The sequence below is a fragment of the Dermatophagoides farinae genome, chromosome 4 (genome assembly GCF_024713945.1).
Source record: "Dermatophagoides farinae isolate YC_2012a chromosome 4, ASM2471394v1, whole genome shotgun sequence".
NCBI classification, from domain to species: domain Eukaryota; kingdom Metazoa; phylum Arthropoda; class Arachnida; order Sarcoptiformes; family Pyroglyphidae; genus Dermatophagoides; species Dermatophagoides farinae.
In genome coordinates, this window is record NC_134680.1 from 2,230,325 (window position 1) to 2,242,944 (window position 12,620).

General features: G+C 30.1%; 1 protein-coding gene across 4 annotated transcripts; it reads right to left on the reverse strand.

Annotated features, from left to right (window-relative positions):
* Positions 1-537: 537 nt before the first annotated feature.
* On the reverse strand, positions 538-10,604 carry LOC124490751 (uncharacterized). 4 transcript variants are annotated; one of them, XM_075730225.1, is made up of 7 exons: positions 10,141-10,604; positions 9,916-10,073; positions 5,632-6,469; positions 4,958-5,129; positions 2,454-4,868; positions 1,074-2,381; positions 538-1,012 (listed from the first exon to the last, which is right to left on the reverse strand). In XM_075730225.1, exons 3-7 carry the CDS (start codon positions 6,358-6,360, stop codon positions 909-911), a joined length of 4,728 nt encoding a protein of 1,575 aa, XP_075586340.1. In that variant the 5' UTR covers positions 6,361-6,469; positions 9,916-10,073; positions 10,141-10,604; the 3' UTR covers positions 538-908. The 4 variants fall into 4 exon arrangements, with proteins under 4 accessions (XP_075586340.1, XP_075586341.1, XP_075586338.1 ...); XM_075730226.1 differs by having other exon boundaries at positions 10,296-10,545; XM_075730223.1 differs by lacking the exons at positions 9,916-10,073; positions 10,141-10,604 and adding an exon at positions 6,612-7,702.
* Between the last annotated feature and the right edge of the window lie 2,016 nt (positions 10,605-12,620).

Consider the following 12,620-nt stretch of genomic DNA (forward strand, 5'->3'; position numbering starts at 1 on the left):
ATTTATTATCATCATCGCTTGGTAAGTTATTCCATTATTTTTTATTTATGATAAGATTTAATGAACAATTTAAAGTGTAAGAAAGAGGAAAAAATTGTTACATTCAATGGCACGCGTTTATTTGTAAAAAAAAACAAAATCAAAATCAAAATCAAAAAAAAAATTGAAGTACCTTCCTACACCAGTATTGCAACAATGATACTTATCTGCAAAAATCCATCATCTGCTAAATAATTATAATTAATAAATTTTTATCGTGAAAAAAATAACAATAATAAAAATTTTAATGTTCAAGATCATGATGATTGAAAAATGTTCTGGATACCAAGCAGGGGGGCGGCGCAGCCGCCACACCTGCGGGTATCCAGCTATATTGACTGTTCAGCCCCGCGGGCCAGCCTGGGGCAGGCGCGAAGCGCCTGTACCGGGCTGGTTATTTTTTATTTATGATAAGAGAATGAACAATTTAAAGTGTAAGAAAGAGGAAAAAATTGTTACATTCAAAAAAAAAAATCAAAATCAAAATCAAAAAAAAAATTGAAGCATCCACTTATCATCATCAGTGCTAAATAATTATAATTAATAAATTTTTATCGTGAAAAAAATAACAATAATAAAAATTTTAATGTTCAAGATCATGATGATTGAAAAATGTTCATGTTCAGTTTTTTTGTTTTGTTTTGTTTTGTTTTCACTATGTATAAATGTGCGTCACAGGCGTTATACATGTCCAGAATATTAATTATATAATAATACCACATATATGTAAATTAATCAAAATTTATTGATGACTGTGTATGATAGAAAAAAAAGTGGCTGTGATTTGTTTAGATTTTTTTTTCTTTGTTTGTTTTTCATAATGATAAGATGGATCGATTGAATTATCGTTGGTCCAGAATTCAGAATGGTCAACATCGAATCTGTTTGAGTATCATTGCGAAACCTTTTTCCTGTTGATCAGAATCCGTATGAAAATTTATAATCATTTGATCATCAAGAAATTCGAATACACCTGAATGAAAAAAAATGAAAATTTAATTTTTTTTTAAATGAAAAAGAAAAATGAAACATACGTGTCGTATCCATTGGTATTTTACCACAAAGTTTTAATCGATTAATTTGCAGATAATCTTTTTCACAGGAAAATGATTGTTCTAATGAAAATAATTCGAATCGTATCTCCAATGCACAGATATTTTTATTCACTTTTTGTATGACATAATTGCAATCCAAAAATGGTTCATATTGTAACTGTGATGGTAGACTAAATTGTGGACTCTGTATTTTAACTAATTCTTCATTGATTGTTGATGATGGATCAATATAATTAGTTGTACCATCTAAACCAATAACCATTATCATTGGTGCCGATGATGATGATTGTAGCAATGTTGAACTTGAATTTTTCGTTGATAATTTTGGACATGATTCAACAATGGCTGGACCAAATTCATCTTCCATTTCAACATCATTATTATTATTCGAACGACTCGTTAATGATGATAATGTACGACAATTTTGATCAATTTGTCGTACTTTCAAACGGAATCCATTAAAACTGGATACATGTGGTGAATTGACCGATATAAATCGTATGGGAATTTCATTTAAAAATTTTGGAAAATTTATTGCCACCTGTTGACCAGATCGTTGTCCACAATAACGGATACCATCGATTTCAATGAAATCATTTAGACATTCACCAATAGGACGATTACGTTGTAGTTCTCGTCGTTGAGTCATATCATCATTCAGATCATCATCGAAACGAACCGATGATCGTTGATTACCATCAGGACCGTAATAATTTTCATCGCCAACATTAAATTCTTCAAAATCAATTTCTAATCGGCAAACATTACGATTTGCACGAAATATTCGATAAGAACAATCCAAATTACTTGGATATTCAAGGGGAAAATTATCGCTTTCAAAATAGGTTTCTATTGCTGTTGTTGTTTTGCATACACGACTATTTGTTGAAAGCATACCAGGAGTCAATGTAGTACTTGTCGTTTGATTCATATTAATCAATGCTTGTGGTGAAATATCTTGTGATCCAATTGAACTTGCAAAAACTGGTTCACTTGTTCGTAATCGATCCAAAGATGGTGTCGACATTGGTGATGATGTAACAGCTGACAATAATGGTAATGTAGTCAATGTTGATGGTTGATTTTGTTGTTGTTGTTGTTGCTGTTTCTGTTGAAATTGTCTGCCAAGTGTAATGACCATAGCATTCAATGTAGTAACATTTGGTCGTTGTTCATTACAGGAATTTGGTATCTGTTCAATGCGAACTTCAAAACCAGTGCTTGTAATTTCACGATCCGAATTGAATATCAATCGAATATCACGTGAATAGCCATAATAATTTATAACTTTTTTTAATGGATCAAGAAAAAAAATTATGAAAATGGTGAATTAAAATGATGGTTTGTCATGAAACTTACCACGAACTTCCGGCTGGCTAAAACGACCACAAAGTTTTTCACCTGTTGGTTCAATATGAAGATAATCATTACGACATCCAGATGTATATTCTAAATCTAATGACAATAGATGTAAACGAATTTGACAGACACTTGTATCGGATTTAAGTATTGAATAAATACAACGTGTTACGACCGGATAATTATTTGGAAAATTTGGACTACGAATATATTCCACTGGCCTGGTAATGGATTGATCACAATTATATACGGGCATAATATTCATAGTATCGACTGCAGCAGCTGGCATCTGATCGAATGAACGTAAACGTTCGATTTTTGGCGATTGTTGTATTCGAGCACTAGATTGAAATTCAGGTTCATCCGGTTGAACATTCGGTATGCGATTGAATGTGACAGCATTCATATCTTGTGGTGTGTGAATAGTGAATGATCGACCAATAGAATCTTTTTGGATAATTGTTTTTCCTTTTTTCAAATACGGTATCATATCCACCGGTTTCATCGGTGGTATTCGTGTTGCCAAAGTTCCATTTGCATAGAATAATGGTATCGTACCAGAAGAATCAACATTTCTTGGATCGTTCAAATTATTCGGTATGTTTGTATTCATCCAATATGGTGGTGGTGTTGGATAACCAGGAATATTTACAGCTGATGGTAAAAGATTTTTACGACCGAATTCACCGGGTCCAATTTTAATAACATTAGGACCACCAGGATATATATTGGTGTTACCCGGACGTAATGGTGGCTGATATGGCTGTAAACCACCGGTACTGTTATCAAATGTGAAAACCGGTGTAGGCGGTACATAACCAGGTGGTATATTCGGATCATTCGATGGAACATAAACATTTGTATTCCATGGCTGTGTTGTTGGTGATTGACCACTAATATTGTAATTATAATTATCACAACTATTTGGCGATTGACGAACAACAATTTCATATCCACGATCTTCGATTTGATCATCTGAATGAAAATAAAACATACTGGTACGATCATGGTATTTAGGAAATTGAAATATTCGTCGAAATTTATGATGACCACAGATGCGTTTTCGATCCGGTAGTTGTAGATAATCTTTTCGACATTCTTCCTGTGGATTATTTAATGGCTGTTCCAGACTAAATTGTACAAGATCCAATTCAAATTCACATGTTTTATCATCCATTGGTTGTACGAAATAGACACATTGTTGTCTTTTACCATAATATTGTGGAAAGCCAGGTGAATAAATTCGATCAACTTGTGAATATTTGCCGGAAATAATACGATCACAACGTATAGATGGATAATCTACGCTGGTTTTACAACTATTCGATAACTGTTTAACTTCGATCCAGAAACCACTGCCATCCGGTATTTGTTGTCCATCACTTATGAATTGCATGAATACATATTCCGATGTTTCGGGAAATTCAAAGTATTTTTTCAATTTATAATCACCACTCATTGATTGTGTATAATAACCACAAAGACGTTCACCATCAGGTAATAGAAGGTAATCACCATGACAATTATCTGTCAAATCTTTTTGAGTATTTGGTGTTTGAACATCGAAATGATGAAATATTAATTCTAATCCGCAAACATCATCTTTGGCTTTTTTTATCGTATACATGCATGTATGATTTACTGGATAACCAAATGGATAACCCGGTGAACGAATTTCACCTTGATATTCACCCAAATACACATCGCAATATGATAGCAAATAGATTGGTCCAACTGTTGTATTGCTATGTGGATATATAGAAGATGGGCGATTTCGATCATATGGTGATTTCATGTCACCACCACCACTACCGGGATATATTGCAGGTCGAGATCCGGGTATTTTATCTGCATTCTGATAGATGACACCACTAGGATCTTGAATGGATGGACGATTATTATAAAGTGGATGTTGTGGTGGATATAATCGTTGACCATATCCAGTATTAATGCCTGTTGTTGGATATGGTTGTTGTTGTCCATGATATCCTGGATATTGTCCAGCCGTATTCATCGGATATTGTCCAGACATTGGATATGGTTGTTGTTGTGGATAATAACTAACACCTGCTGTTCCAGGAACAGGTTGTTGCGGTGAATAGTGATTACCACCAATGGCAGGATATTTATAACCATAAGCAGGATTATAAGAACTGGAACCAATATTGATTGGTATTTGTGATGTTGGATATGAACCACCACCACTACTACTACCCGGTTGATAAACAGGACCTTTTGAACTGCCAAACGGATATTGTGGATTCCAACTGGTCGTATACGAATGATTTACATATGAACAACTACCGGGTATCTGTTGAATTTCTGCCGAAAATCCGCGATATGGACGATTATTTTTTGAATCCGAATGAAATGTTAGACGAATATGTGAAGCGTTCGGAGGAAAATTTAAAATACCTATGTAAAAAAAAAATTAAAGTAAAATTTTTTTTAAAAACAACAATAATGATAAACAAAAAAAAATGAAAAAGAAATTCAATCCATACGTCTTGTATTTCGTAACATTAGACCACAAAGACGTTCTCCTTGTTGCGGTTGTGGCCGTAGTTGTTTAGTAGTTTGATTCAATGGTTGGATACTTGTGATACCAAGATCAAGATAATCACCGGTGCATTGAGCCGTATCTTCAATGTCCATATCAGAGATGGTAAGCTCAATCTGAATATATTTTAAAAATTTAAATAAAATAAAACAAAAATGAGAATGAAAATGAAATGAAATTTTCCCTAAATCAATCAATCGATAAAACTACTATTTTGAATGGAAAAAAACCATAAATATAAACAACGATGATTGATAATTGATTTCAATGAATTCAAATGAATGATTGTTAATTATCATTAATGGCTAATTACATGAATTATCATTACTGTTCAATTGTTGATTTTTTTTCAATCAATCAATCGATATTGTAAATTTTCATGAATGATTTCATCACATTATCATCATCATCGAAACAAAGACAATAATAGTAACCTTGAAATGCAACGAAGAAAAAGAGAACAAAAATTTCAAATTTTCAAATGTAATTTTAAAAGTCAAAAATCAGATTGAACTATCTAATATTAGTGTTTTAAAATGGAGATTTTCCTATTTCAGAAAATTGAAATAATTTTGGTTTGTAAATTGAATTTGTTTCAAATTTGAAAATCGATCTCACCTGACAAACATCAGTACGATTTTTACCAATATAATATGAACATATTCTATTTACTGGATATTGTGCCGGATATTCAGGTGATTCAATAATAAAATGATAATCATGTATGATTGAATCACATTGATAATTTGGTAATGGCTGTTCTTGTATATCGATCATTGCTTCTTGAACAGGATATTGTTGTGAATCCATTAATGGTTGCCGCTGAAAACTATTTGTACGTATAATACTAATTGGTTGAATATTCGAACCGGATGCTGTAACAGTTTCATTATTATCCGATGATGGTAAGGGACTACGACCTTCTCCAATAAGTACATGATATGGATGTATTATTGTTGAATTGTTGTTATTCCGATTGAGTGAAGTTGATGATTGCCATTGTTTTAATGGATATTGTTGTTGTAATGATGATAATGTTTGATTATTTTTTGGTTTACGAGTTTTTTTCCGTAAAATAAATGTTTGATTTGTTAAATTTTGTATCTGTCCAGGTAATGTTTGATACGATAATGATGAATATGGATTTAAATTTGATTGTGGTTGTTGATGATGATCAATAGAATAATGATAATATCTCACATCATCATTTATACATTCAATCGAATCAATGATTATGGATAAAATTATGATTGATGATATTGTCGTCGCTGTCGATAACCATTTTATTAATGATGACGACGATAGTGATGATCGAATAAGATTGTTGGCGATTATAAATGTCGCCATCGTTATTTATTACGTTGTATGTGTATTGTGTGTTTGTTATACACACTCACACACACACACAACACACGATGTTATTACGAAAAAAAAGAACGTTCGATTTATACACCACCTTTTTAACAAAACAAAAAAAATTCAATCCAATTTCATTAGTGTCGATTACTTCATTTTCATCAGGTGAGTGTTTTATTTTTCTTATTTTGTATGTAATAATAATAATAATATATAAATCAAGTTATGTGAATTGAAATTACCTTCAAACAAAAAATCAAAAAAAAAATCTGATTTTGATTTTGATTTTTTTTTTGGAAATATTTTTTCACTTGAATACACACAAAATATTTGAATGATTTTTTTTTCAAAATTCAATTTTGTATTTATTCATTCATTACATTGAACGACTCTGTGTGTGTATGTTTGTGTGTGTGATCATCATATATATAAAAATTAAGATTCACAAATGGCAATGATGATCAAACAGGATTGAATAATTAATTAAACACACAGGAAGAATGTGAGAGTGAAAGTGAAGTGAAAGTAAGAATGAGAGAAAGTAATCATCGCCGTCAAACATTCAAATGTCATCACCATCACCACCACCATCACCATCACCAATTCACATCGTTTGATGAATTTGAATTTTCAACAAGAAGAAAAAAAATCAACCCGTATTGGATCGTGAAAAAAAATTTGTTCCACACTCATTCGTTCACTATTTTACGAGAACAGCACTAAAACTTTTATGTTCGAAAAATCGATAATACAAAATGAATGATGAGTATGATGGATAATTTCATTGTGAAACAACGAAATTAAAACAAAACACAAATATTATTGGACAAGATCGACATCAGATAAATTGGCCTATCCGTTGTTCAAAGACACACAAACAAACACGGTGACAAATGACAAAAAAGTTGTTGTTTGATTTTTGTTGATTCCATTTGATTGATTGATGTGACCAAGAATGAAACAAGAAGAATGAGAAGAACAAGAAAAAAAAAGTGAATCGATTATCAAATCAAATAAGAAAACAATATGGATATTTCATCATCATCGATAATCGAAAACAACATTTTTTTTGTTCTGTTTTCATTGATTTCTATCTAAACCGAATCAAATTGGTTATGTCCATCATCCGGTGACACTGTGTCTGTGCGTGATTGATTGATGGATAGATGGGATAAATGTTGATTCAAAATAGATTCAGATCAATGAAGTAAAGTCATACAATACAGTCGCTTTCCATTCATTCGATCGATCGATCAAATAGAATGATTCTACCAAACCGATTATTATTGGCTGAATCAACATTGAATAAAACGACGAAGACGACAAAGATGACGACAACATCGTTGATGTTTAAATTGTGAATAATGGAAAAATTGTTATAATCATCTATAATGGGGAGTGTGTTTGTTTGTCGTCAAAGCATCAACAGCAGCAACAGCAACAGGTCTCTTTTCAAAACCAATATTTCTCTTTCTCTCTTTCTATCTTCCTTTCACTCTTACTATCACTGTATTTCTGGTTTTGTTCATTGGTGCTTGCTGACTGGCTGGCTGCTGTTTGAAAAATCATTTGAATGAAATTGAAAAAAATTGGAATTTGTAAACGAATGAAACCTGTATGCGATACAAATTGAATTTATTTTTTTTTAAACTTTTCAATTGTTCAATCACATTCATTCAATTGATTAGTTAGATTGAATGATGTTTGTTGATAATCAATCAATCAATCAGTTGGTGAGAGTCAATGATGAATGAATATAGAGAAAACGAAATGGTGAGATCAATGAAATTTTAAGTAAAAAACAACAACGAAAAAGGTTAGAATCTGTTTATTCCTTAATGAATGGAGAGAAAGAGAGAGGTTTTCCGTTTCGTTTTTTTTTGTTTCTTCTTTCACATTTATAAATAATCATCATCAATAAGTGTGCTATCCGGTATGGTAACCAAGGTTTTTTTTGAACAAATGTTGTAAGAGGTGTGTGTGTGTGTGTTTAATGTGTAAGATGTTTGAATGAATATTTTACCTTGATGTTTCAAGGTAAAATAATTTACCTAAGATATCTAATGATAATAACGTGTACCTGGAACTAACCGAAATTGAATCGAATGTTTGTATATGATGAAAAGATAATGATGATGATGATGATGATGATGAAATTCGATTGAAACGAAACGATTTTGAAAAAAATAGAAAATTGATGTAATCAACATTTATGGTGAAAATTCATAAATATTATTCGTTATTTAATAGATAAGAAATGGGAAAAAATTCCACCAATTCATCAATAATAATTTATTATTGACCATAATGAATTGATAACTTTAAATCAATTAGCAAAGAGAGAAAAAAAAATTTTTTTCTCCTGAATAATCGACGATGTCATCGTCAATAATATATCATGATCATCGAATTGGTTGATTAATTGAATGTGAAACATTTGACTGAACATATCGATTCTGTATTCGATAAAGGATTCGTTCATACATTCATTCGATGATGATAAAAAAAAAATGATGGATAAATTATAATTCACATTTTTTTTTAATGTTTCAAGTATTTATAATAGATACGATTCATAATGATTCAAACAGATCAATCAATCAATTTGATCTGAAATTTTGAACAACACGCAGTAACACATAGAGAGAATCAACAAACATTTCATATAGAAAAAATAGTCATTTAAAAAGCACGTGAATCAATCAATCAATCAATTGATGATGATGATCATGATAAGTGGAAAAACAATTACGAACAAATTTTTTTAATGAAAAAATTTAAATGAAAAAACTATCTTCATAATGGCTCTCTCTCTCACTCTCACAATCTTCATCATCATCAACTCATTATCTACTTTTTCACCACCATCACCCCTTTTCTCTGACCATCATTCATAATGTCAATAGAATTTAATTAAAAACAGAAGAAAAATTAGCCATAAGAAATTTTGATTTATCATCAAAACAAAAAAAAAGTAAAAATCATCGAAAATGAATTGTCATCATCATCAGACAAATCTACAATCAATATGTATGGATGTTTATGTTTCCTGTTGTTGTTGTCTGTCATTATCTTTATTATTCATTATATATAGTCGATGATGGTTGTAGTGAGTGCGGAAAAATTTTAAGAGAATTTAAAAATTTAAAAAAAAATATCAACTACCTCAAACAATAAAAATAAATACTCAATTTGAAAATCAACAACAACAAAAAAATACTACTTAAAATCGTAATGAAATTGACATTGTACGAACGAATTTGTGTATGACATTGGCCATCAAAACACAGGAAAAAAAATGAATGGAAAAAAGGCAGGCTATGTCTATATTATATTTCATTATTGTTGTTGTTTTTGTTCCATGGACATCGACAAAACGACCAAAAACTAGAAAAAAAAACGATATATGATCGCCGTTGATTCGATAAAGATATTATTATCATCATTATTGTTCATTCAATTTGTTGTTTTTAGAATTCTCTCTCTCTCTCTCTCTCTCTTCAAACAAGAAATATTCAAACGATAATAATGGATATGTTGTCGTACTTTTGATTGATTCTTGTTGTTGTTAACTTTTTATGCACTGGTTGAATGGATTCATTTTACTTCTGAATGAATGAATGAATGTATGGTTGATTGTATGTTTGGTTGTGTGTCTTGAATTCATAGATAATAATTATTATTCATTCGATCCAAATCGGGAGCTGATTGTCAAATAAAACAAAAAATTAAATTTTTTTTTTTGACACATTTATCAAATTTGTTACATACAAAGATTTGGGATGTGTGTGTGTGTGTGTGTGTGTGTGTGTGTGTGTGCAATTTCGAACATTTACATATCGAATCGAATCGAACAATCCTATCTCATGGCCATCTTGTTCATTATTGATTATCATCATCATCATCATCGACCATTTGAAACATACTTATCGAATAACTGTGTGTGTGTATATTTTTGGGTACATTTCCAGGAATAGCTTCTTTCTGAATAAACAAATGATAGATGGATGGATGAATGATGAACAAAAACTTGTGAATATTTGATTTTTTTTTCTTGTTTTCTTTTGTTTTGTTTGTTTTATCGTAATAATGTGCAGCAGCAGTAGCAAGTAGTAACAACATTTAAAAATAAAAATAAAAAGTTTGATCACAAATCAAAATAATTTCATCATCATCGTCATCATTATCGTCATTTTAGGATTTTAATTTGACATTGTAAAGAAAACAAAAAATTTATCGTTTAGGTAAATAATATAAAAAAAATGATGATGAATTTATTAATTTTTGTTGCGTCGTTTAAAAGTTCGCATACACAATTCACATGTTTATCGATAGTATCGATTGTTGGTTTGGTTTCAAGATCATCATTTGTATAAAAAGTTCATTCGAATTGGAATGTGAAAAAAAAACATGAAATTTGGAACGAATTTGTTAACCGATCAAAACAAAAAAAAACAAAAAAAAAACAAATCAGATCGACAAGAGAAATATAAATTCAGTTTTTCAAATGGAAAAAAAAGGTTGTGGCAAATTTCAATGTTTTTTTTTCTTTCTCCCCCCTCAAATTTTGTTTGATCACAAATATGGATTGTGCACATTCAAAAACATTTACACCTGCGTACTTTTTTTTCATATTCCGAATCGAGGACAATCATGAAAAAAAGATGTCAATTTTTTTTTAAAAAATGTTTGGCCCGGTTTTTTTTTGCAAATTCAAATTTTTCATTCACTGATTGAACAAATAAATTTCTGTTTTTCTGTCATTGTTGTTCACAGAGTGAATTGGAATCAAGTTATATTTTTTTGTTTTGTTTCCATTTCATTCATGTTTAGTTTGTTTGTTTGATTTTGTTTGTCGAAAAATGTGAATTGAAAATGAAAAACAAATTTCACAATCAAACATTATTCATTTTTGAAAAACAATCCAAGATCATTCTCAATAACGATTTTCTGATGGTTTTGGGTGCGCACAACAGGTTGGACCTGGAATGTATTTATTTAAAAATATTGAAAATTGATTATTTGATGTGTTTTTTTTTCTATTCCGTGAATTTCAATGATCACCCATCGGATACAATCAATTGCTAATAAAAAAAAATTTATTACCATCATCATCATCATCATCATTATCACTGGCTGAATCGTGGTCTTGATGGATTTTATTTCCATCCATGTTTTTCATTATTATTTTTTATTTATTATATTGCACACATACATACCAAAAACCCAATTAATCGATGTAATGATGCATATATGCAATATTGAATGTCGATTGAATATTGATTAAATATTGATTGACAATTGATTTCAATTCGGATATCACGAAATAACAAAAAAAATTACAAACAATTTTTCTAAAAGTTTAACGACTTTTTTCTGCTGTCGTCATTGTCATTGTTGTTGTTGGAGGGTGATTCCTAATTAATTGATTTGATTGAATTATGGTCAACGAACAAAACAAAAAACAATTAGCCAAACAAATCAATCTGGCTAAAATGGGAAAATTCTGAAAATTTTTTATTCAAAAGAATAAAAACAATATTTTCATTGTGAATCATTGGAAGAGATTATCATGATCATCATAAAATTTATTTGTAAAATTAACCTTGAAATGTCATTAAGGTTTCAACGAAAAAAAAAAAATCAATGATCATAATCATTAAGATATTATTTGTTGTTGTCAAAATTCAATATGATCATGTCATTTTTGAAATTTTTAATTAATTTAAATTACGATTGTAATAATGTTCATCATTATTGGAATGATGATGTCATTTAATAAAGCTTATAAATATCCACTCTAATGTCATTTGATCATGATTATGATGACAAAAAAATGGCAAAAATGAAAATTCAACAATTCCGGCTGCAAAATTGGCGTTGTGTTAGCAACTGTGTGTGTGTAAACTAAATATAATTGATTTATGGATGTGGCAATAGAATGATATTGAAAAAAAATGATGTCAAATACGACCAATAAAGAAATGGCAATGATGATGACGAACGAACGAACGAACGAATGAATGAACAATATACCCAACGACAAAAAAAAACTGCCATCAACAGAATGAAATAAAAAAAAAAAAAGATTTTCTCATGTGGTTCAGATCTTTGGACAGAATTTGATATATATTAAAATATTCATTATAAAATACAAAATAACAAATTGAATGAATAAATTCAAATTGAAGCATATGAAATAAATAAATTCAAGTTCATTGTCAACAACAAAAAAATATATATATATCGAA

Coding starts and splice junctions, on each gene's coding strand:
- LOC124490751 (XM_075730225.1), bottom strand. CDS start 6,360: ATGGCGACATTTATAATCGCCAACAATCTTATTCGATCATCACTATCG. Junction 5,130..5,631: donor ATCGTACTGATGTTTGTCAG/GTGAGATCGATT, acceptor AAATATATTCAG/ATTGAGCTTACCATCTCTGA. Junction 4,869..4,957: donor AATGTTACGAAATACAAGAC/GTATGGATTGAA, acceptor TTTTTTACATAG/GTATTTTAAATTTTCCTCCG.